The sequence below is a fragment of the Myotis myotis genome, unplaced genomic scaffold, assembly GCF_014108235.1.
Source record: "Myotis myotis isolate mMyoMyo1 unplaced genomic scaffold, mMyoMyo1.p scaffold_m19_p_1, whole genome shotgun sequence".
NCBI lineage: Eukaryota > Metazoa > Chordata > Mammalia > Chiroptera > Vespertilionidae > Myotis > Myotis myotis.
The window spans coordinates 113699108-113725228 of record NW_023416313.1 but is presented as its reverse complement, the minus strand read 5'-3'; the positions used below and the strand labels follow the sequence as shown (position 1 = coordinate 113725228).

At 38.8% G+C, this 26121-nt stretch overlaps 1 protein-coding gene, 1 non-coding gene and 2 pseudogenes across 20 annotated transcripts in view; 2 read left to right on the top strand and 2 right to left on the bottom strand.

Moving 5' to 3' along the window:
• Nucleotides 1–26121, top strand: part of MYO9A (myosin IXA) — a 445773-nt gene that overhangs the window by 183933 nt on the left and 235719 nt on the right. For 14 of the 19 annotated variants that reach the window (XM_036347868.1, XM_036347878.1, XM_036347848.1 and 11 more), the window contains 3 exons: nt 98–178; nt 2255–2389; nt 25098–25219. In XM_036347868.1, coding sequence (XP_036203761.1) covers nt 98–178; nt 2255–2389; nt 25098–25219 — 338 coding nt within the window. The remainder of the gene's footprint in view (nt 1–97; nt 179–2254; nt 2390–25097; nt 25220–26121) is intronic. The other 5 variants (XM_036347886.1, XM_036347910.1, XM_036347822.1 and 2 more) reach the window with 2 other exon arrangements.
• Nucleotides 321–469, top strand: LOC118661770. Its single transcript, XR_004969465.1, has one exon. It is a non-coding gene; the product is annotated as a small nucleolar RNA SNORA57 (small nucleolar RNA).
• LOC118675335 lies at nt 12296–13811 on the bottom strand (annotated as a pseudogene).
• LOC118670393 lies at nt 17310–18431 on the bottom strand (annotated as a pseudogene).

Genomic DNA, 26121 nt, shown 5'->3' with positions numbered 1-26121 from the left:
CTTTTAACATGGCAGATTTTTGATACTTAATTTTAATAACTTCAATTTCATTTCCTAACAACTTTTTTAAAAAATATATTTTATTGATTTTTTACAGAGAGGAAAGGAGAGGGATAGACAGAAACATCGATCAGCTGTCTCCTGCACACCCCCTCCTGGGGATGTGCCCACAGCCAAGGTACATGCCCTTGACCGGAATCGAACCTGGGACCCTTGAGTCCGCAGGCCGACGCTCTATCCACCAAACCAAACCGGTTAGGGCAACTTTTATGGAATGAATAGTCTACCTTTTCAGGCTGATTAGAAATGTCATCTTTAATCCTCCTTTTCCTGGGGGAGATCAGGTGTGTTGTCTCTGTCCCTATAATGTACTGAGGCAGAAGGACAGGGCACCAGCCCCCTTGGGGTCATGTCTTTGGTGCTGGTGGCTTCCAGTCTGCAGGTTCTATCCTTAAGCTCTGGGACACAGGGAAAAGATAAAAGAAATGTCATCTTTATTACTTAATTTGATTATTTTAAATGTAAAATTGCTTTTATATGAACTTTTCATGCTTTATGTGAGCCCACAGAATATTAATTTTAAATGTAATCCAACTTACCAAATTAACTTATTTTTGAAGGTCATTATTTTCATAAGGACTTAGAATTTAGTCAACAGAATTAATCAAACAAAATACTTTCATTTTGGGGGTTTGAGGGGACAGTAGGAAGTAGATCTGAATTTTATTGATTTAGGAACTTATGGAAAACAAAATACTCTTTTTTAAAAAAAATTTTTAAAAATATATTTTATTGATTTTTTTACAGAGAGAAAGGGAGAGGGATAGAGAGTTAGAAACATCGATGAGAGAGAAACATTGACTAGCTGCCTCCTGCACACTCCCTACTGGGGATGTGCCCGCAACCAAGGTACATGCCCTTGACCGGAATTGAACCTGGGACCTTTCAGTCTGCAGGCCAACGCTCTATCCACTGAGCCAAACCGGTTAGGGCAAACAAAATACTCTTAATGGAAACTTAAAAAATATCTCTCACTATCACTCATTACATCATTTTGCCTAGTATCTCTCTTAGCACCAGTGGAGAAAAATTATTTTCATTTAACCAAAATTGTCATACGACTATATTTCAAGAATGAGGTGGAGTGGTGAGAAGAATGTTGGTATGAGGGTATTAGAGTTAAATCCCTATCATCCATAGTAAGTAGTTAGAAGATAATTTCTACAAGTGAAATATCAAGAAATAGAAAAATAAGCACTTGTATACTATACTATACTATACTATACTATACTATACTATACTATACTATACTATTCCATACCAAACAGCTCAACAATTTGAGTGTTGTTGATATTAGGGTGCAGAAATTGAGGATGAAGAATATATTGTTTTTTTGTTATAATCCTTTTAGAACTATTTAACATTGTAATCCTTGTACAATGTTTTTTTTTAATCCTCACCCGAGGATATTTTTTCCATTGACTTTTAGAGAGAGTGGAAGGGAGAGGGAGAGACAGAGAGAAACATCGATTGGTTACTTCCCGCCCCTGTCTAGGGCCAGAAGTCTGCAACCGAGGTATGTGCCCTTGGCCGGAATCGAACCCGGGACCTTTCAGTCCGCATGCCGACGCTCTATCCACTGAGCCAAACTGGCTAGGGCCACAGTGTTTTTTGTTTTTTTTTTTTAAATAAAAAATTTTTAACTTCAAGAAACCACATATTCTGATATTCAGTTTTATTTCTAGCTTGCACAAGGCTGATTAAACATCCTTGTTAGCTTGGTTTTTAAAGTAGGATTCTATTGGAATATGGAAGTCAAAGTAGGAAAAACTGCATGGCCCTCTTGGTATAAAAACAAGGCATAGCCAGTAGTGACCTAGTAGTACTTAAGTAACTTTTTGAATTCCCATAGCCTGTTATTTCCATTCTCTTGTCTCTTGGAGTTGAGGAATTTCTGAGATTGAGATAACTGGCCAGTGTCCCTGCTTTGTACATTTCTATAGAATAATCAGTGGGTTACGTGTGTTAAAATTTTGGATTAAAAAAAATAATTAGGATAAAAAGAAAAAGATGAAACTAAAGAGAACTAAAATGCTTTTTACTTGTGGTATAATTTGGTTCAACATTGGCCCCCAAAACCTACTCTCCAGTGCTGAAAAAGAACTTTGAGCATTTTGTTTCTTACTGTAAATATTATTTATGAAATAAATTTGAGCATCATTTTTTCAACCATAATTTTTTTCCTGCTTTGTAGACTTTGTCAATTGGTGTTCTTGATATTTTTGGCTTTGAAGATTATGAAAATAATAGCTTTGAACAGTTCTGCATTAATTTTGCTAATGAACGTTTACAACACTACTTTAATCAGCATATCTTTAAACTGGAGCAGGTGAGTACCTAAGTGCATGTATGTTTGCCCCCCCGCCACTCCTTCATTCCCCACCTTCACATACACACATATAAATTTTTGATTCATAGTCATGGTAAGCATTTAAAAAAATATTTTTATCTATTTCAGAGAGGAAGGGAAAGAGAGAGAGAGAGAGAGAGAGAGAGAGAGAGAGAGAGAGAGAGAGAGAGAGAGAAACATACCAAAGATGAGAAAGAATCATTGATTGGCTGCCTCCTATAGGCCCCCCACACTGAGGATGGAGCCTGCAACCTGGGGGCATGTACCCTGACTAGGAATCGAACTGTGACCTCCTGATTCATAGGTTAACACTTGACCACTAAGCCACGATGGCTGGGCCATGATAAGCATTTTAAGTCTTATATTGCAATACAGATATTGAAGTCTTCATATTAATGTAAGCAAATGATATGTCAGACCATAGGTTTTTAGATATATCATACAGGGTTTTGTTGTTTTTTTAATAGGACCCAAGTAGATTCAGTACTATGCATTTGAGTGCACCTTTGAATGAAAATTGGGTGGGTTTGTTTTGAGTTTCTATCAGTGTTACTGATTTTTAATTAGTTCCATGGGCTTGGTCACATGCTAAGTATGCTTGTTTGATTGCTTTGGTCTCTTAGTTCCAGAATGGGATATAGGAGCTTATTAATGGGATCTCAAATCAACTCATAGTATGGCTATAGGAAACATGACAGTATAGAGAGAAAAAAATGGGTAACTAGATATTTTCTATGAAAAGCTCAAATTGACTTAGTGTAGGAAGAGTGAGCCATTAATTTCCATAAGAAATCTTAGGTTCAGTGCAGGGTCAAAGAAAATGTGGGGTCTTCCTCCAAGCCAAGTTTGAGGTCAGTAGCAAGTTGAGATTGTAGCATTTTTTTTTTCAGTTTATGTATGTGGACATAAGCAGAAGCAGGACTTACATTTGACTCAAGGGAAATGGTAAAGAAATGAAATGAACAACCCTGGCTGGGTAGCTCAGTTGGTTAGATTGTATCATCCCGATACACCAAGGTTTTGAGTTCATTCTCTCCCTCTCTCTCCCCACCCTCCCACTCTTCCTCTCCCTCTCTGTTTCTCCCTTCCTTCCTCCCTCTCTCATATTAATAATTTAAAAAAAATGAAATGAACAGAAAGACCACAACAGTCTATAAAACAGAAAAAAGAAAAGAAGATCTTTTTTATCATTGTTGCCCTCTATCCTACCTCTATTTTGCTTAAAGGGTTATAAGGACTGATTAACAGTTGCACAAGCAACATTGGTCTGGTCATTTTGAATGCTTGAAGTTCGTATACACATGACTTTTTAGCTAGACTCTTTGATAGAGCTATTAAAAGATAGTATTGACTGACAATGAGATGGCAGCATAGATAAATGCCTGTAGTCTCCACCTCCCACAACCACATCAAAATTACAACTAAAATACAGAATATCCATCATGCAGAACCTCTAGAAAGCTTGTTGAATGGAAGTTCTACGACTAGAGAAGTAAAGAAGAAAGCACACTGAGACTGATAAGAGGTGCAGAGGCACGGAATGGACTGGTACGGCACCAACATGTGCCACTTTTTTAATCTGTGGAGACCATCCAGAGGATCAAGGGGTCCCAGCTCCATACCAGACCCACAGCCCAGAGTCCCAGAGCTGGGAAAAGAAATCCCTATGGGCAGTAAGAACTACAGCTGTAAAAACCAGTGTGGATTGGGGCTCAGTGACACAGAGGCTGCTGGAGACCCAGCTGTTCCTCTTAAAAGTCCAGCACCACAAACTGAACTTACAAGGTCCCGCTTCCTCTGAGCTCTAGCACCAGAGTGAGGCTTTGAGGGACACAGACATATACGAGGAGGAACTGGATGGTCTCGCATGGGCAGGAACTCGAGGGTGGCTTTCTCCCAGATGGAGGTGCTCACAGGGATCATTGTTCCTATGCTGGGACCTCCCCTGTCCCAGGGCTGACTGGCAGCCATTTTTGTTTGCTCCACCCTGGTGATTCACTAAGACCCCACCTCATCCAATTTACAACCCCACCCAAGCTGTGTGCAGTGGCTATGAATGGCCTGTCCTTGCTCAGGCTAAAATCTCTCAAACAAACTGCAGCTGGGTCATGGAGCCCCAAACCTATCAATAAAAGGCCCAAGAGTTGACACCAGCACCGGTCTGCCTTGCTTCATAGCTGGGCCTCATCTGGGCAGTTCCAAACTGGATACAAAGGAGGGATCTGCAAATCTTTCTGTATGTCCTGCTGGGTGGCCCCAGGCAATGACTGACTTTGCACCTCCCTGGAGACCCAAGGGCCAGTGTACTATCCAGTGGTCAGTGTGAGACCATACCAGATTACAACTCTACACATCCATAAGTGACACACTCAAGGGGAAGACTCAGTGAGCACCAAAGCCCCATTGAAGCAAGTCTCCTGCACAGCAGCTCTCCCACTGTAGTCGCAGCTAGTCTTCATAGCCAATTGGCCTGGAGGTCAATTCCTACCAGTGACAACAACAGCAGTCAAGTCTCAACTACAACAAGACTGTGCTCACAGCCCATGAAGGGGTGCACCTACAGCTCCCAGCTCAGGTGACTGGGGAGGCTGAGCCACTGGGCCCTATAGAGCACTTACTATACAAAGCCACTCTACCAACTCAAGGAGATTTAGCAGCTCTACCCAATACATAGAAACAAACACAGGGAAGCAGATAAAATGCGGAGATAAATAAACATGTCACAAATGAGAGAAATGGAAGAAAGCAAACTATTGAATATGGAGTTTAAAACCACAGTTATAAGGTTATTCAAGAATCTTCTAGAAATCTCCAGAAGAATGGAAAAGGACCAATCAGAAATTAAGCATACACTGACTGAAATAAAGAATAATATACAGGGATTCAGCTGTAGAGTAGAGGATTCTGAGAATCAAATCAACGATTTGAAATATGAGGAAGCAAGAAATACCCATCCAGAAGAGCAAAAGAAAGAAGAATCCAAAAATATGAAGATAGTGTAAGGAGCCTCTGGGACAACTTCAAGTTACCAGCATTCACATTATGGGGGTGCCAGAAGAAGAGAGAGAGCAAGATATTGACAGCCTATTTGAAGAAGTAATGACAGAAAACTTCCCCTACCTGGTGAAAGAAATAGACTTACAAGTCCAGGAAGCACAGAGAGTCTCAAATAAGAGGAATCTAAAGAGGACCACATCATAATTAAAATGCCAAGGGCAAAAGACAAAGAGAGAATCTTAAAAGCAGCAAGAGAAAAGCAGTTAGTTACATACAAGGGAATGCCCTTACGACTGTCAGGTGATTTCTTAACAGAAACTATGCAGGCCAGAAGGGAGTGGCAAGAAATACTCAAAGTGGTGAATGCCAAGAACCTACAACCAAGATTTACTTTATCCAGCAAATCTATCATTCAGAATTGAAGGTCAGATAAAGAGCTTCACAGATAAGGAAAAGCTAAAGGGGTTCATCACCACTAAACCAGTATTATATGAAATGCTGAAGGGTATTCTTTAGGAAGAGAAAGAAGAAGAAAAAGAGGGTTCAAAAATATGAACAAAATGGCAACAAATACATAGCTATCAACAATTGAATATAAAAATCAAACGATAAGAAATCTAATGAACAGAATAAACTGGTGAATAAAATAGGATCAGAGGCATGGAAATGGAACAGATTGATGATTCTCAGAAATAAAGGGGGCAGGGCGAACGGGAAGAAATTAAACAAAGGTCTTAAATGCATATATCCATTACCTATGGACAGAGGCAGTAGGTTGGCAAAGGCATGGGGCTCGGTGGGAACCATGTGGAGGGGAGCATTGAGGGGAAAAAAGAGGGACATCTGTAATAATTTTAACAATAAAGATTTTCTTTTAAAAAAAGATGGTATTAATATTACACCCTGGCTGATGTTCTCAGTGGTTAGAGTGCTGGCTTGCACACTGAAGGGTGGTGGGTTTTATTCCCAGTCAAAGGCACATACTTGGGTTGGCAGGTTTGACCCCTGACCCTGGTCTAGGCACATGCGGGAGACAACCAATCATGTGCTCTTTCACAGCGGGGTCTCTTTCTCTCTCTCTATCTCTCTCTCTCTCTCTCTCTCTCTCTCTCTCTCTCTCTCTCTTTCTGTCTCTCTCTGTGTCTCTTTCTTCTCTCCTCCCACTCTCTCTAAAAATCAATGGAAAAAATATCCTGAGGTGAGGATTAACAACAAAAAGATAGTATTGTTTGTTATAATAGCAGCTAGCATAATGTAGTGCCTACTATTTCTTAGGCAGGTCCTATTATTTTTATTCTAGTTTTACAGGTGATGCCTAAAGAAAGTATTCAGTCCTTAAAACTCTAGTTCCATAATTTTTGCTTTTAATCAAAAGCTGAGCTGGGATTGGTCTCTTAACAGTCCAGTGTTCTTTTAACTAGCTCAAGTTAGTATTTCTCTCTCTTGCAAATGGGTATATGTGTTGGGGGGGGGGGCGCGAAGGATTGCATGTAGTTGATGTGTTCTGTACTTTAAAAAGCAAAGCACCACTTGCTCTGTGGATCATTAAACAGAATACTGGTGCTGGCTGGCGTGGCTCAGTGTTTGAGCATTGACCTATGAGCCAGCAGGTCACGGTTCGATTCCTGCTCAGGGAACATGCCCAGGTTGCAGGCTTGATCCCCAGTGTGGGGCATGCAGGAGGCATCTGATTAATGAAGTTAGGATAATAGTTAATGGGCAAGATTCTTTGTCTTTGGAAAGAGGGGATGAGATGGGATTTTGGACCACTAGTGCTGTCTATAAAAGTTCGTATGTTCATACTACCTTAGTACACTTGTTAATCATCCTATAAAAAAGAATAAATAGGGGAAAAACTTTGTTAGCACCACTTGTGAAAAAAAACTTTTAAATACTTTATTTTTGAATTACAGTTGACATGTGTAATACTATATTAATTTCAGGTGTACAACTTAGTAATTGGACATTTAAAAAATTAATTCATCTTTTATTCTTCTGACAAACAGATAATATGAACAAAGCTATATTGTTCGCTATAGTTAGTTATACACACTCCTTTTTGCTGTATATAAGTTGTAAACATATGGATAATACTCTTGGCTTAACACATATTTCAGAAATCCAACATACTTTTGAGTTAGGACAAAGGAAAACTTAAGAAATTTCCATTAGATTATCATAATACAGCAAAAACTGAAGTAGTATATCTGCTTTTAAGTTAATATCTCCCATTTTTTAAAGACTTCCATTTTAGGTTACAGCTAAAATGATTTTTTTTAATAGGTTGTCACATATACAGTTATTAGAATTATCTAAATATCACTTATAAAAATTGGTATATCACATTAGATGATTCTATAAAATAAAATCACACATTGACAATAACCCCTGCAGTCCAAGAATACCCCCATCAATAGTACAAATTACAAATACATTAAGAGACATTTAAACCAAAAAGTAACTCTGACTAGACTAAATACATTCATTCATCAAGTACAATAAACTTAGCATAGTCACTGACAACACAAGTTTAGGTGCAATTTCACATGCTTTCACAAATCTTCCAGGACAGCTCCCATAGTAAAGTGTCTTTGTGCACGCCATTTTCATTTATATTTAGGTGCATCATACATCATCCTTAAGACTATTTCACTTCATAATTAAACTTGTTAATATATATTGTAAGAGAACACCAGGTTAAAATTTAGCCCCAATGATGACAAAGTTTAACAATTAAAAAAATTCTTGAGAGTATATTTTAATTTGTTTAATCGCATGAATACTATTTCCTCTTACTATGCTATCAAAATAAACATGAACTCCTCAAAAATGGAAACTCCATCCTTCCTAAAATATTAACAAGCATTTTAAGTAACAATAAAATTATCCTGTAAGTCAAACAGTAAATTTCACATTCATTGCCAAATTTAAAATACCAGTGATTTGAAGATTGAGGCCTAAAACATTAGTACTAAATTATAAAATACAATGTAAAAAATGTGCAGTAAATTGCTTGTGAAAATATAATGGGATATTTCTCACAGTAATATTAAAGCACGACTCTAAATGGACAGTTTATGTAAACGTACCTTTACCAACAAGCAAGAAAACTGAAAAATTAAGGCCTTTATATGCTATATATTACTATCTGAACTCAAAGCCAAGTAGAGGTTACAATACTGCAAAGTACTATTTTCAGCCTCTCTAACATTGTTAGTTGCTTCATCTCAACTCAATAATTATTACCTTATCTTTACACAAACTCAAATGCTAGTTAACTTTATCATCTTGAAAGAAATATTTCTCTGTATCTCTATTTTAATTCAGTCCCCAACCCCACGCCATCTAGACAGAATGCTGGAAATAGGGCTTTGTCTGATTAGTTCACAACTGTATATTCAGGGGCTAAAAATGGTTAGCATACGGTAAATATCCAGTATTTTTGAATCTATATAATAAAGCCTAAGTGACGGTTATGGCGGAATGACCAGAACCACCGGTCGCTATGATGAGCACTGACCACCAGGGGGTAGATGCTCAATGCAGGAGCTTCCCCGTGGTGGTCAGTGCACTCTCACGGGGGAGCACTGCTCAGCCAGAAGCTTGGCTCACGGCTGGCAAGCGCAGTGATGGTGGTGGGACCCTCGCCCACCTCCGCGGCAGTGCTAAGGAGCACTGAGCCGAGCAGTAAGGAGGAGCAAGCCGAGCAGTCAGGAGCAGTGAGCAGGCAGGCGGTAAGGAGCAAGGGGTCCCGGACTGCGAGAGGGCGCAGGCCTGGCTGAGGGACACACCCCCTCCAGTGCACACATTACGTGCACCGGGCCTCTAGTGAACTAATAAGAAGCCTGACCTCCATGGGCAACTCTACTTGTTTTCCCAAAGCATTAATAGGCAATTTACCTCTTTGCACAACCAAACTAACAATTTTTTAAAAGAAACTGATATCTACGCTGTGATAACATAGGATGTAATGGAAAGACAACTGAAGCTACACATATATCAAATCAAGGTTAAAGGCACTGGATCAGAAAGATTATTACAAAGCATGGTAAATAATTTTTAAAGCAAATCAAGTTTTAAAGTATCAAATGTTGAACTGCTATGAGAAAATGGTACTAAAATAACGCTTTAAAATAGTTGACAAAATTTCTATAATTTCACACATAAAATTCTTTCATTGTTTTACCATTTTCTTTCATCCTACGTGTGTTCTATATTCCAAATCCTAGAAACAAATGTTTTCAGTTGCATGAAACAAGAAAAATGCAACTGAATTATCTTTGAAAATTAATTTTTTCTTCAGTTATGTTTTAAATTGATAGACATTATAGAGATATGAAGAACATCATCTTGAAAATCATAAAACAGTAAATTATACTGTCAAAATAAAATTTAAAAAGTTCCTACTCAGTTGAATAGTCTAAAGCCTCACAATAGCAAAATGTAGTGTAAGAGGCATAGTAAGTACAATCTTTCCATACAAATAAAGAATAATGAATACTGAATTGAAAATACCACAAGCTCCATGTTAGAGGTATGTAATATACACATTTTCACAGCTGTTTCTTGAAAAACTATTTAGATAAAATATTTAGCATTTATCAATTTTTTTATTTGAACCTATGCAACTTCCATCCATATTAAAATATCAATTAGTGTAAATACTTTCTTATAAAACTATTATACAATTTCAATTTTTATTAGAGAAATGTAATATTCACTCCCCATAACTTCTTAAAGTTCTTTTTATTAGTGCATTCCGTAAGAAATACACTAAAACCACTGTTTGTGTTTTCTAGTGGAAAAAAAGTGATAAATCTATTAATTCAAACTATATCCTTATTATGATTACTTCTTAAACATTTACATGTTTAAATATGCTTGGTGAATAGTGATCATTCTATTCCCGCAGAGGTAAATTTCAGCATAATGCTAAATGACTGGACTAGACAGTAAAATAATCACATGTAGATTACATAAACATAATTATTCTGTTATATGTAAGCTTACTTATAAAGTAACATAAAACAAGCATTAGATAACAGTGATAAAAAATGTAAACAAACAAATGTTAATCCCTTCCCTGAAAAACAAAAGATAAAAGGGCTTCTTGTTTTATTCAAATAAACAAAATATTATCTATTTTATAAAAAAGGTAAGACACTGATTTTACAAAACTATATTTCCAAATATAGATAAAGAAAATCTGGAATAGTTGACACACTTTATTGAGATAAAATGTGCAAAAAAATCTGATTAATACTTAAATGTATTAAATTCATTTTACATAGACTGATACCATTCCCTACAAAAAAAAAAAACAACTTCTTGTTTTGTTCAGATTCATAATAGTGTCTAATTATCTGAACTTAAGATTTAATGAGCCACTATCCAAATAACAACAGCAAAAAGTCTATAGTGTAGGAAAAATCAAGTAAAACTAAAACATTTCTATTAATTATTACTTGAAATTCATCCCCACACACAAAAAAAAACAAAGGCTAATACCCATTTAGGCAGCAGAGAAAAATATGAAGTGCCTTTATAAAACTTACAAATAAAAAAATTAAAAACAATCAAATTTTGCCATAACAAAATGCATATGAATTTCAAAGTTATTCGTGTTTAATAGATTTATTAAACTTAGAATTCACAGAGCATTTGTGCCCTCAGAGGGGCTTGGGAAGGTGACATAAACATAAAATTGTGATACTTTCCTCCATACTAAAAAAAAATTATTGGATTTAAAAATTTAATTTATAATTCTTAGGAGAAATTGGGGGGGGGGGAGTGTTGGGACACACTAACAATTCCCAGCTCTAAAACATTTTCCAAAGAATGTGGCAAAACTATTAACTACTTAGATGTGTTATTAGTGAATCAAAATGTAAGCAATGGGAGCATAAACATCTAACATATTTGCAAATTAACTTTAAAGTTTTCAATAATAACTGGTTATTTTTAAAAACGTAAATATGAAACAGATAATACAGACTTTAATTTATCCAGGAAAAATAGCATTATCCCCCATCTATAAAATTAAATCATAATTTCTCTCTTGAACATAATATAAAGCTATTTTGAGTAACAATGAAACAGAAGCATGGGTTTAGATATGCACCACTCTCTATGATGTACTAATTTACACAGTATGTTTAATAACACAATATTGGATGTTGTCCTTCACTGCATATTAAAATTTTGAGAAACATCATTTTTAGCAACATAGATTTACTCTACTGTTTAACTAAATGGACACATAAAAATATATAAAATTTTTAAAAATTCAAGTTATTTTAAGGAGAAATAAGACCAAGTTTCAATCACCCACCTTTTTGAAGCTGCAGTTAAAGGAAAAGGCATAGAGTTTATAACACTTTTCACAATATAGTAAATATATATTCCAATTTGCCCATAAATGAAAGATTTTAAAAGAAAAACATGTTTCTTCCAAGTAACTTGTCTCTTCTTGCCCTGGCAAGAATAATTATTAGTGCCCTTAATTTCAAGATTTTTGTTGTTGTTGTCTGTTTCAGTTACCTTTTTCATGAAGTATAAACATGTTGAAATATGAGTAATAAATAAAAAAGGGAAAATCTGCTTTTGGAATAAAATAATTCAAAATCATTTCACTAAGAAGCACCTTTAGATATGCTGGTCTAAATTTTAATATAAAACCTAAACAGTACTTATTTCTGAAGTAGAATTTTCTCCAGTTTTAATAACTTCAAAAAGTAATACTAAGGACATCAACCTGTGCTTTCTCATAATGTAAAGAGTTTAGATATGGCTCATTGTCACAGTTGGGTGGACAGAGATTTCATGATAAATTGGCTACAGAAAACTAAACTCTTAATGACTGAATGTTTTGCATTTTGCTTGAGCCAAATAGATGTTTAAATCATGTACCACCACATTCCCTGCTTAACATTCCAAAGTTTCTTTATTCTTCATAGTTTTCTAATGAACAAATAATTAGTTTTCCTGAGTAAGATTATAAAAAAGTTAACCCTTCTACCAAAAGTGTAAAGACAAATAAAATGCCGACTCACAATACAAATTGTTTACATAGCATTACAAGTGCAGAGATACTGACTGCTGCTCTTCACAATGATTGCCCCTCCCCTTAAAAAGACTGCAGAAAAGGATTCAATTGTTCAGAATACTCTGCAGTACAGTAATTAAATTCTTCAGTCCATAAACATATCCCTCATCTATTGTGTTGCTAGGGAAAACATGAGCAAAATGTATCATTCGCACTTCTACTTCCGCAATCTCTTGGCAACCAGTGGGAAGATGGTAGAAAACTTTTTCCAGTTGGGAAAGTACATTTCTATTTAAATGCTCCTGTGACAAGCTTTTCCACCCATTGTCTTGCTCTATATTTTCAACTTTCAATGTAGTCTGACTGTGATGCTTTCTTGAATACATTTTTCTGTGACGAGCATCCATCTTGGACAAGCTTTTGCCTACTGAAGCCTCTATTTTTCCATTTGTTGTGGAACTTAACACTCGAAAGTTATTATTATACTCCAGTACGTCTGTGTCCGAGAGTTGTCCTTTGAACAAAAACTTTTCTGCCAAAGTTCTGTCATTTGATTTTGTAGTAGTTGGATGAGATGAACCTTCATAAAGAAACAGTAATGAACTTGCATAAAAGTTAAGCTGCTTCTGGCTTTCAAACCACTGCAGAATTCTCTCAATCTTCTGAATACTGGCAGCAACAGCATCTTTTCTTAAGCAGAATCCATTATGAAAAAACCTGGAAACTCCTTCCTTTAGAGTTTCTTTTGTTAAGCTTCTTCCATCGTGCTGGTTTTGTGTCTCATAGCTACCAGAATGAACATGATAACCCTCATGCCAAGCACCGAGAACCCAATCTCTTCCATTAATGGGTACCTGCTGACCTGTTGCTGAATCTTCTCAGATGAGGCAAAAGGATCATAGCTTTTTCGCCCTATCTTTACATCCATTATACAGGGCTTATTAAATTTATGGGTCACATCTTCTAGTTTTAGGTATAAATCATTTGGTGCAGTGGGAGGTGACCAGATGCCATTAATATTTTGGCAAATATTTTCGTAGCTCTAAAAGAACACCATCGGTACAATCAGCAGCATAAACCATATTATAGAATTTTAACTCTCTTGGGCCCCTTGGAGGTGGCTGTAGCTTTTCAAAACTGTGCCATCGGGATGTTGCAAGATACCCATTTTGTCCTTCCTGTACATGTGCCCGGCCACCTGATGCGAGAGGGGCACGGAGCCGAGTCGTTGAGGAAGCAGAGCGTGCCGCCCGCCGGTTTCGGGGTGCTCTCGGAATCCGCCTCGCTCGCCGGTGGGGTCCGCACATCTAGGGGGCCGGGCGCCTCGAGCCGAAGGGGGGACGGTGGCCCCGTTGCCATCACGGAAAGCCAAAGCGGTAGCGGCGGCGAGGGCAGAGGGGAGAGAGAGGGCAGAGGGAGAGCGCCCTGGAGAACCGGGGGTCGCTCAGGCTCGGCAGCGAGGAGGCCCTGGGGTTCCCGCGGCGGGTGCCCGCTGAGGCCCGGAGAGGGGGCCCATGACACCGCGGAGGCGCGGACGCTGCCCTCCCAACTGCCCCCGGAGCACGCGGCTCCCGGCTCCTGCTGCTCTGCCGCCACCGATGCCAGCCCCGGAGACGATGCCAGCCCCGGAGACGGAACCCAGAGGAGGAGCAGCGGCGGCGCCCCCCCCCCCCCCCCCCCCGCGCTCCCTGGGGCCTGACGGCCTGAAATGATTTTTTATGTGAAGTTTTATGAAAGAACAGAAGCTAACAAATAGGTTGTTCATAACCATAGAGACTATTTAAAAATAATAAAAGTAGAAATAAATCCTATAATCAAGAAAATGCCACTTGTCTTATCAGAAAAAAACCAAAAACTGCCAATAGGGTATTTTCCAATACGTTAAATATAGATGGAATTTATAATAACTAAGTTTCATGATACGTTGTTTTATTACTTCTGAATGCTTATGTTTTAATTTCAAAGTAATGATTACTTCAAAATAAAGCCAAGGTGTTTAGTATTTTATAATTTCATTATTTAATACATTTCAGACCTCCAAGAAAACTCAGATCACGGATTACAAAACAGTCAGCCTTCAGAGTATATTTTGTCCGACAGGCAGAATGGTTGTTAACTTCTTAAAATAGAATACCTTCATGTAGTACTTACTTGCTCTAGTTGCCCACCTTCCCACATCATCACCTGGTAGGCATGTGAGATTGACACCCCATTTTTAATATTATAAACCCAATATTTAACTATAAATTTGTTACATTCAGAAAGCAAAAATTCAAATGTTATATACTTCATGCTAAATGTTACTAGTTATTTCTAATTGGGGAAAAATAGATTCAACCCAAAAGGTCTCATTTACATAATACTTCCTTGCATATCAAATTATCAAACCCATTTGTATAGATGAGTACTATTTTCCTAGAAGGAATACTGTTACGTGTAACCTGAAATCTGAGTTAGATAAATCACACCAAAAAGCATTATATACTGATTTTTACTATAAAGTCTTGTTTCCCAAAGAGTAGCTTTGGACTTTATGCATACATGTATTACAAAAATTCTCAAATACCTGATTGAGTTAAGGAAAGATGACCTTAAAAGGCTAACAAAATAACAAATAAAAAAGACTTTGTTGCTGAAACCGGTTTGGCTCAGTGGATAGAGCGTCGGCCTGCGGACTGAAAGGTACCAGGTTCGATTCCAGTCAAGGGCATGTACCTGGGTTGCGGGCATATCCCCAGTAGGAGATGTGCAGGAGGCAGCTAATCGATGTTTCTCTCTCATCGATGTTTCTAACTATCTCTCTCCCTTCCTCTCTGTAAAAAATCAATAAAATATATGTTAAAAAAAAAAAGACTTTGTTTTAATCCTAGAGAATGAAGCAAAAAAGAGAAAGATCTTGTAAGACAAATTTGAAAAGAGGAAGTATTTGAAGTAAATTTGTCCTTGGACCCTTTTACATTGCTACTCCTTCAACTTGTACAAGTTAAAGAATAAGAGAGGTCCCAAACTGTTCCCTAGTGGAAAAACCTGCAAGGAAAGCAAAGCAGCTGAGCAGTGAAGGAGAAAACACAACAAAGTTGTAAAAATGTGTAGTTATGAAAATAATCAAGAAATTATGGTATTAATTCCATTCTGAAGCTTAAGAAACAGGAAGTAGTAACATGAATTAGACATTATTAATCTATTGGATCTTTTCATTTTTAATATTTATTTTTTGTTAGGTCTTTTTACATTACATACAAATAAAAGGCTAATCTGTAATTGTTTAGGTTCAAAGCTGATAGGGAACACCTATTTACCTTTGAATTTGTGTCATTTCTTAAAGTTTAACATCTGATTCCCATCTAAAAAAAATACACGATTGAGACAAAACAAAATTCTCAGTCATTAAAACAAGCTTCTTAGCTGCATTTTGATGGGGTCATAAAAAAAACTTCACAGCATTAATCCCATCAATACCAAGTTACTGCAGTCAAGTTTATAAGTGTTAATTAAATTTGCTATCACCATCCCCACACTTTATTGCAGTGACAGAAAGACTGAGTCATTTCATTTCTTCAAGAAAAATTACAGATATGGTTACTGGAAGCTTTTTAAAAATAATATATTTTAATTGATTTCAGAGAGGAAGGGAGAGAGAGATAGAAACATCAATGATGAGAGAGAATCATTGATCTGCTGCCTCTTGCATGACCCCTACTGGGGATCGAGCCCACAACCTGAGCATGTGCCCTTGACCGGAATCGAACCTGGGACCCTTCAGTCTGCAGGCCAACGTTCTATACACTGAGCCAAACCAGCTAGGGTGGTTACTGAAAGCTTTTAAAAAAAACATTTTAAGATTTATTTCAACAGTGTTCAGGGTCCTATATTAATAAAAATATAAGCAAACTAGAGGCCGTGAGGCTGCCGTGGGCACAGGGGCAGATTTCGGCCCATCCTCCGTGTCCCTGCCGGCCCCTCCCCCAGTCCCCTGTCTGCCAGCAGCCCTGCTTGCCACTGCTCGCATCCACTGAAGGTGCAGAGCAATTGGGGCCAGTGCCAGCAGCAGGTGAGAGCAGAGCCGCTGTCAGAAGGTGCGAGCGGAGCTGGCACCATCAGTGGGTGCCAGCGGCAGCTGCTGCCCTGATCACTCCTCAGGAGCAGGGGGAGGTGAAGAAGCCCTGAGGGACATTCAGGGCTGGCAGCCACCGCTCGCACCTGCTGAAGGTGCCAAGTGACTGGGGCAGGGGCTGGCGCCGGGCACTGGCAGGGGGTGCAAGCAGCAGCTCCAGTGCCAGCAGTGGGTGCGAGCAGGTCTGGAGCCGGCAGCAGGTGCAAGCCCTGGGCAGGACTGCAGTGCATGGGAGCAAAGAATTTTCAGTACACACCAGAGGTTCGCCCTGATGACAGTGAATGGCACCCCGCCTTGGACTGGCGCCCCCATTCACCTGTTCCACCATCCTGCCACAGCCGATGCCCGCCATGTTCTGCGCTTTGCCACCTGCTGCAGATGCTGCCATGTTCTGCGCATGCCCCCTGGTGGTCAGTGGACATCATGGTGACGGGTTGTTCGGTTGTTCCGTCATTCGGTCTATTTGCATCTTAGGGTATTATATATATAGATAGGGTTGCATCTTGGTCTGTGAATGATGTTCTTGACAATGGACTTATAAGTATTTTTAAAATACCACTAAGAGGACACTGGTTAAAGTTTATCTCTGACACAATTTTTTGAGAAACCTGTTAGCAGCTTTGCCATAAAACTGATTTAAGGTAGTTGTGTTTTTCATTAATGTTTAGAGCAATCTAGCACTTGCTATGAATTATTTATATTGGCACACTGTACTAAAATATAATTGTGCAACATTTTGTAAACTAGTTGAAATTTCCAGTAGCTCTGTTCACTAAGCCATACTCTTTGCCAATTACAATGGGAGGATAATCTGCCTGTATTATCTTTATTGGCATTTGTAAAATATGAGATACAGATTTTAGCTCAAGCTGACTTCCTCATGCAGCTGTGTATATAATGCCATCACAGTACTTTCCGAATTCTTCTGAAGTGTACATATCTCCTGTATTAGGGTTTGTTAAAAATGGCAGAAAGCCTTCCACATGGCTTTGCATATACTTAGCAGTTTAATTACTTAAGGCAGCTATAGTCAGAGGGCATTTCTGTTCTTTCAATTGATCTTAAATGGCTCTCTACATGCAGTGGCTATCAGATGGAATCTTTAATTTCTGTCAAGCTGCCAGTATTTGAGGAAGTTTTTTACTTTCTACACATCTACTAGTAGCACCATCTAAGTTCTCACTTTCAGCTTCAGCTATCCTTTCTTCTCTTTTTCCAGTGCAGCTTTTTTGTCCCATCTCTTTTGTGCTGTTGATATCTGAGGTGGCTGATTCTTAAGAACCAAGTTTGAAATGTTAACAGCACCAGACTTTTACTCTCCCTAGAAGTTAGCTTAAATTGCTCCAGTTTCTATGTTTCTGTTCCATTTCTGCTTCCAACTTAGCAACATCTTCATTGAGTTGTTTCCTCCTCTTTTTGTCATTTTTCAGAACAGCATTCTTCATACCTTGAATTTTGGCTTGCAACTCCTCCTTCTCTTTGTAATGCCTCCTCATCAACGGCTCCTCTTGATCAACGCCTTCTGCTTTTTTACATTACTTATGAAGTGACCATCCTGATAAATCTAGTAGCCATCTGGCACCATACATAGTTATTACAATATTATTTACTATATTCCCTGTGATGTACTTGACTTTTTTTATAACTGGCAATTTGCACATTTAAATCCCTTCCCATTTTTTCATCCATTCCTCCAAGTCTCCTCCCATCTGGAAACCATCAAAATATCTTCTGTATCTATGAGTTTGTTTCTGTTTTGTTTATTCATTTATCTTATTTTTTTTAGATTCCACATATAAGTGAAATCATATAACATTTGTCTTTCTCTGACTCATTTCACTTAGCATAATACCCTCTAGGTCCATCTGTGTTGTTGAAAAAGGCAAGATATCATTCTTTTTTTATGGCTGAATCATATTCCATCTTCTTTATCGATTTGTCTGTCAGTGGGTACCTAGGTTGCTTCCCTATCTTGGCTATTGTAAATAATGCTGCAGTGAACATAGGGATGCAAATGTCTTTTTGAGTTTGTGTTTTAGCTTTCTTAGGATAAATACCCAGAAGTAGAATTGCTGGGTCCTTCTTTGTCTATTGTAATAGCCTTTGTTTAGTGTCTGTTTGTTTGTTATAAATAATGCTACCCCAACTTTTTATTCGTTTCCATTTGCATGAAATATTTTTTTCTACCTCTTTATTTTCAATTTTTATTTGTCTTTTGACCTGAAGTGGCACTCCCGTAGACAGCATATGTTTGGGCCTTATATTTTTATCCATTTGGCCATCCTATGGCTATTGATTGGACCATTAATCCATTAACATTTAAAGTAATTATTGATAGCCCTGGCTAGTGTGGCTCAGATGGTTGGAGTGTTGTTTCATACCAGCGAAAGCTTCCAGCACCCCCTCGAAAGCTTGAGGTTTCCTTTCCCGGGCAGGGCATATACTAGTACCTAGGTTTTGGGTCTGGTCCGGGGTTAGAGAATGTATGAGAGGCAACCAATCATTATTCTCCCTCACATCAGTGTTTCTCTCTCTCTCTCTCTCTCTCTCTCTCTCTCTCTCTCTCTCTCTCTCTCTTCCCCTTCTCTCTAAAAAACTGTAAAGTAATTAATAGGTATGCAGTTATTGCTATTTTATTATTTATATTTTTATCTTATTTTTTGTAAAAACTGATTTGGTAGTGATGAACTTCTTTAACTATTTCTTATCTGGGAAGCTCTTTATTTGTCCTTCAATTCTATATGATAGCCTTACTGGATAGAGTAATCTTCGTTGCAGGTTCTTCCTTTTCCTCACAGTGAATGTTTTATGCTAATTCCTTCTGGCCTTCAAAGTTTTTGTTGAGAAATTAGCTGACAATCTATGGGAGCTCCCTTTGTAGGTCACTAAGTGCCTTTTTCTTGCTATTTATTTATTTATTGTTAATCCTTACCAGAGGATATTTTCCCATTAATTTTAATCAGTTAATTATATTTTTTGTTAATCCTCACCTGAGGATATTTTTCCATTGATTTTTAAAGAGAGTAGAAGGGATGAGAGAGAGAGATATAGAGAGAAACATCGATGTGAGAGAGCCACATCCATTGGTTGCCTCCTACACGTGCTCAAACCAGAGCCACAGATAGAACCTGCAATCGAGGTATGTGCCCTTGACTAGAATAGAACTGGAACTCTTCAATCTGCAGGGCTACGCTCTATCCACTGAGCCAAACTGGGTTCTTTCTGCTTTTAAGATTTTATTTTCATCTCTAACCTTTGGCATAACATACATTCTGATGTATGTTAGTGTGAGTCTGTTTGGTTTCATCTTTTTTGGGACTCTGGACTTCCTGCACTTGTATCTATTTCCTTTGCCAAGTTAGGGAAGTTTTCCATCATTATTTCTTCAAATAAGTTGTCATTTCTTTGCTCTCTCTTCTCCTTCTAACACCCCCATGATGCGAATGAATGTTGGTACACTTGAGGTTGTTCCAGAGGTCCCTTAAGCTATCCTCATTTAAAAAATTCTTTTTTCTTTTTGCTGTTTTGTTTGGGTGTTTTCTGTTACCCTACTTTCCAAATAGCTGATTCTGTCATCTGCTTCATCAAATTTACTGTTGATTTCATCTAATTTATTTTTTACTTTTAGTGATTGTGTTCTTCATTTTTTACTGGTTCTTTTTTATGTTTTGTTTCTAATTTTTATGTTTCTTATCTCTTTGTTAAAGTTCTTACTGAGTTCATCTACTCTTCCTCTACATTCATTGAACATTCTTTTTTATTTTTTTTTTATTTTTTATTTTTTATTTTTTTTAATATATTTTTTTATTGATTAAGATATTACATATGTGTCCTTGTCCCCACGTTACCCTCTACCCCCCACCCCCCCCACCCCCGCTCATGCCCTCACCCCCCCGTTGTCCATGTCCATTGATTAGGCCTATATGCTTGCATATAAGTCCTTTGGTTGATCTTTCCCCCTTACCCCCACCCTCCCCTACCTTCCCTCCAAGTCCCGACAGTCCAATCAATGCCTCTCCGTCTCTGGATCAGTCCTTGTTCATCAGCTTATGTTGTTCATTATATTCCACAAATGAGTGAGATCCTGTGGTATTTATCCGCTCTCAAGTTCCATCCATGCTGTGGCAAATGGTAAGAGTTCCTTTTTCTTCTTCCTCTTCTTAAAGAATACCTTTCAGCATTTCATATAATGCTGGTTTGGTGGTGATGAACTCCTTTAGCTTTTTCTTATCCGTGAAGCTCTTTATCTGACCTTCTATTCTGAATGATAGCTTTGCTGGGTAAAGTAATCTTGGTTGCAGGTTCTTGCTATTCATCACTTTGAATATTTCTTGCCAGTCTCTTCTGGCCTGCATGGTTTCTGTTGAGAAATCAGCTGACAGTCGTATGGGTACTCCCTTGTAGGTAACTGACTGTCTTTCTCTTGCTGCTTTTAAGATTCTCTCTTTATCTTTTGCTCTTGGCATTTTAATTATGATGTGTCTTGGTGTGGTCCTCTTTGGATTCCTTTTGTTTGGGGTTCTCTGCGCTTCCTGGACTTGTAAGTCCATTTCTTTCACCAGGTAGGGGAAGTTTTCTGTCATTATTTCTTCAAAAAGGTTTTCAATATCTTGCCCTCTCTCTCCTTCTGGTACCCCTATAATTCTGATGTTGGTACGCTTGAAGTTGTCCCAGAGGTTCCTTACACTATCTTCATATTTTTGGAATCTCTTTTCTTTTTTCTTTTTCGGTTGGGTATTTTTTGTTTCTTTGTATTTCAAATCTTTGGCTTGATTCTTGGGATCCTCTTTTCTGCTGCTGGATCTCTGTAAATTATTCTTTATTTCAGTCAGTGTATGCTTAATTTCTAGTTGGTCCTTTTTCATGTCCTCCATGGTCTCCCTATACTTATTGAGGGATTCATTAAATTTATCGGCGGTTTCCATAAAATTCTTGAAAAACCTTATAACCGTGGCCTTAAACTCTATATCCAATCGTTTGCTTTCCTCCATTTCTGCCATTTGTGACCTGTTTCTTTGTCTCCGCATTTTGGCAGCTTCCCTGTGTTGATAGAGTGGCCCTGCGCGCCAGGTGTCCTGTAGGGCCCAGTAGCTCAGCCTCCCCAGTTACCTGGGGTGGACACTCTTGGTGCACTCTTGGTGCCTTGGTTGTTGTAGAGTCACTGGGAGGAATTGACCTCCAGGCCAATTGGCTGTGAGAATCAGCTGTGTCTAAAGTGGGAGAACTTCTGTGCTGAACACCCTTCTGGGGCAAGACTTGCTTCAGTGGGGCTTTGGTGCTCACTGAGTCTGCTCCCTGAGTGCGTCCCTTATGGATCTGAGGAGTTGCAGTCTGGATGGACCCCCTCTGACCACTGGGTACAGTGGCTCCTGGATCTAAGGAGGTGCTAATTCAGCCTCTGCGTGAGGCCACACAGCAGGAGCCACGAAGAGGCTCAGCTGTGAAGCAATGCAAGCCGCTGCGGGGCCTTGGGCCTTCTCTTGGAAGTTCCAGGTCTGCCTGGTTCGGCTGCAGTTAGGTACATTCACATGCAAAAGCCTCTGCCGCAGCCTGGGTGGGGCGGGGCCTCAGGGAGTCAGAGGGCGGAGAAAGCAGCCATGGCCGATTCTCTGCCCGGAGTCGCGCGTCTCAGTGTTCCGGTAACGGCTGCAAGCACCTCTGAGGGAAAGCCACCCTCAAGTTCGCTCGCTGCCGGACAGACCAGCCTCTCCCCATATGAGTCCTGGGTCCCCAGAGACTTCCCGGAACCGGAGTTCAGAGCAGTCAGGAGCTTGTGACTCAAAAAGTCAGCCGCGTCCTCAGGTGCTACCCCCTTTCCTCGCGCGCGCGCGCCGCCGTACCTCTGCACTTCACCTCCGCAGCGCCTCTGGCTCTCAGCGTGCTTTTCTTTCCTTCTAGTTGTGGAATTTATACTCAGCCAGCCTTTCTGTTGTTCTGGATGATGTTTGCTCAGTCCTTTGCGGTAATTTTCAATTGTTGTGTGAGGCGATAATTTCCCGGTGTTTACCTATGCCGCCATCTTAGTTGTTCCCATTGAACATTCTTATAACCAGTGTTTCAAACTCTGCATCTGGTAGATTACTTGTCTCCATTTAGTTTAGTTTTCTTTAGTTTCCTCCTGTTCTTCCATTAGTGACATGTTTCTTTGTCTCCTCATTTTGGCTGCCTCCCTGTGTTTGTTTCTATGTATTAGGTAGATGTTTCATGTTTCCAGGCTTGATAGAGTAGCCTTACGTAGTAGGTGTCTTGTGAGGTCCAGTGGCACAGTCTCCCAGGTCACATGAGTTAGGTGCTTCCTTGTGTGGGTTTTGTGTGTCCTTCTATTGTAGTTGAGTCTTGATTGCTGTTGGCACTTCAGTGGGAGGGATTTACCCTCAGGCTGAATGGCTACGAGGAATGGTCATGATTACATCAGAGATGCTGTTGTGCAGGGGTTGACCCCATGGAGCAAGATTTATGTTAGTGGGGCTCTAGTGCCTGCTGAGTTTGTCCTTTGGCAAGTCAATTGTAGAGGAGATTGGGTGGTCTGTTGTGGTCTGAAGTTAGTCACTGGGTATGTAGATTCTGGGGCCTCTTGGGATGGTCTCTGGTGCAGGCCAAGGTCAGCCACTGCCTATGCCATTCTGGGGCCACATGGTATGGGCTACGAAGTGATCTGCAAATGGTTGCTACTTGTGTTTGGCTTGAAGGTGCCTGGGAGAATCTAAGCTGCCATCTAAGGCTGGCTGGCACTAGTGCTGGGCTTGGGCCTTGCTTAACAAGAAGAATGGGGTACTCTGAGGCCAGCCAGTGCTTGTTAGGGGTTTGTGAACCTTTGAGAGATTTAGGAAAGTTCCCCAGCGCTAGCTGAGACAGGCTATTTAAATGGAAAAGTGGCTTGAGTTGGCCCACAAGTTGTGTGGGGTGACATCTCAGAGATCAACAGGCAGGGCATTAGCCAGGTTGATGGATACTCAGACTTGGCACTGGCCTTTACCTATAGGCTAGGTGGAGGGGGCTCAACAAAGGAACAGTGGCATCTGCCAGCGCTTCTGCCTGAGAGAAAGCTGCTCCTCTAGCCCTTGCTTTGAAGCCAGACTGTTCAGTTCCTTCCTGTGTGTCCCTGGTGCTTTTTGAGTTGCTGACTGCGCCCCCCCCCCCCCCCCCATACTGCTACTCAAGAGCAAGTGAGTCAGTGAGTAAATCTGTGCACAGGCCCTTTAAGAGGAATGCAGTGGTTTTCACAGCCACAGGTTATGGGACTTCTCGTCCTGGCATTGGAACCCTAGGCTGGGGAGCCTGGTATGGGACTGGAACCCCTCACTACTCAGTAGGGACCTCTGCAGCTGAGCTATCCTTCCTGATTTTTAACTGCCACACGTGGGTGTGGGACCCGCCCGTTTTGCATCTCCACCCCTTCTACTGGTCTTGATGTGGCTTCTGTATATTTTTAGTTTTAGAACTTCTGTTCAGCTAGTCTTCAGGCGGTTCTCAATGATGGTCATTCCATAGTTTAGTTGTAATTTTGATGTGGGTGTGGGAGAAGGTGAGAGCACTGCATATACTACTTCTGCTGTTTTGACTGGAAGTCTTACTTGAGAAATTTTTAATAAAAAGGAAAGAATTAAACATTTTTGCTTTCCCAGTTAGAATAACTATCATCAATTGGTTGCCTCCTGTATATTACGGTCATTTTTCTTTGTAGGATGATAATAATACAGAAAGTCATGAAATTATAAAATCACCATATTTACAGATAAATAAGCAAGTATTTTCAGTGAATACTAAAACCATCATGTGAACATAGTATTTTCTTGGTGCCTAGATATCCCTGCAATATAGAAACATATCTTCTTAGATTCTCAGGGGCATCTTTCTGGAAAATAGTCAAAAAGTAAAAGCATCTCACTGATGGGTAAAATAATAGCTTTTCAGTACAGAGTAATATTAGTAAGGAATGTGGGGTGTTTTGTTTTTGTTTTTGTTTTTTTTTGTCAGAGGGTTTTGAATAGTTGCTCAAGGCCTGAGGTTTGAGTTTTTAAGTGTTGGAATGTGAAACCTTGTTGTTTTGGAAAATATACTAAGGGTTTTATTTTGTTAAAGGCAAGTATATTTGAATTCTATATGATTTATATTGGTGATCACTGGAGGTGATGGTTTTCCACTTTGCCCAGACATTGTTTTATTAAATTCATTGTTGATGATTCACAGTCAGATGGGAGAAATTAGGATTCTCTATTTTATATTTTTCCTTAGTGTAATCATCAAATAGGATGTCTAAAACAAATTTCACCCTAAATTTTGATCTGAATGTATCACAAGTAGGATTTAACAAAAAAATTTGGTTGCATGTACTTTTTAAAGGAAATAGACACATACTGTATCAAGATTTTATAAAATTGAAATTACACTTTTCGTCATGTGTCTTCTTGATTAAAAGAGGAAACTTTAGACTATTCTTTTTTAAGCCTCTGAAAAGTTTTTCAGTCCTTATTATCATATACCTATTACTTTCTGCAAGATGAATAAATTGTTAATTTGTTGTTTCCTAGGAGGAATACAGAGCTGAAGGTATCAGCTGGCACAATATAGATTATATAGATAACACCTGTTGCATAAATCTTATTAGCAAGAAACCAACAGGACTGCTCCATCTTTTAGATGAAGAAAGCAAGTGAGTATAATTCTTTTCCATTTTGTCATAGGCCATTTGGGCTTTTCATGCATAAGTCCTAATCTTTCTTCTTACATTATCAAATGCATTGTGTGTGTGTGTGTGTCTAGGAAAATTGTATGGACTTCACTATTATAGAACTCATTTAAATATGTTTTTCCATTTTTCTTCTGCAGAGTTACGTTAATGTTAAATTTGTTGGCATTTATTTTGTTGTGTGTTTCTCTCTTCTTGAATCAAGTTATATATGTGAGATGTGTTTGCTGTTTTCATGTTTAGTAGAAAATGTGTCATGATAGATTAGTGATACTGCCACAACTGTGCAGGTGGTAACTGGCAATATATGCCAAATATTTACCATCCTTTGTTAATACTGTTCAGTATACTAAACTTATCTATAAGCTTCAGAAATAAAGCTTCACATGGCATCCTCCAGAGCATTCTCAGTGCTCTATAAAGTATTATTTATAGTTAAATTATGCTAAGAGATGGCAGATTTAGAATTGGAGAAACTGAAGTAATGGAGAATGTGGGTTTTTTTTTATTTTAAGTAAAATATTTGGAAATTAAATTAGATCACCTGGTACCTAGCTTAATATTATACCCATTAAACTAGGATATAAAATATTGGGGATTTATTATAGGTAGTATGTTCATATATCATGTTTGTGTGGACAGTCTAAAGTTTATGACTGTTACCTAGTTTAGTTGTTAAAGGTACCTACTTTTACCCTCAGAATACCTGGTTTGTATAGTAAGTTATATGTCAACCTATTGATAAGCCATAAAAACAAAGAATGGCTGTATAGAAATACAGAGTAAATGTGGCAGAATGAAAAATATATTGAAAAGGAGACTGCAGACAGTTACAGCTAACCTCTATAATACTAGACAATTTACAT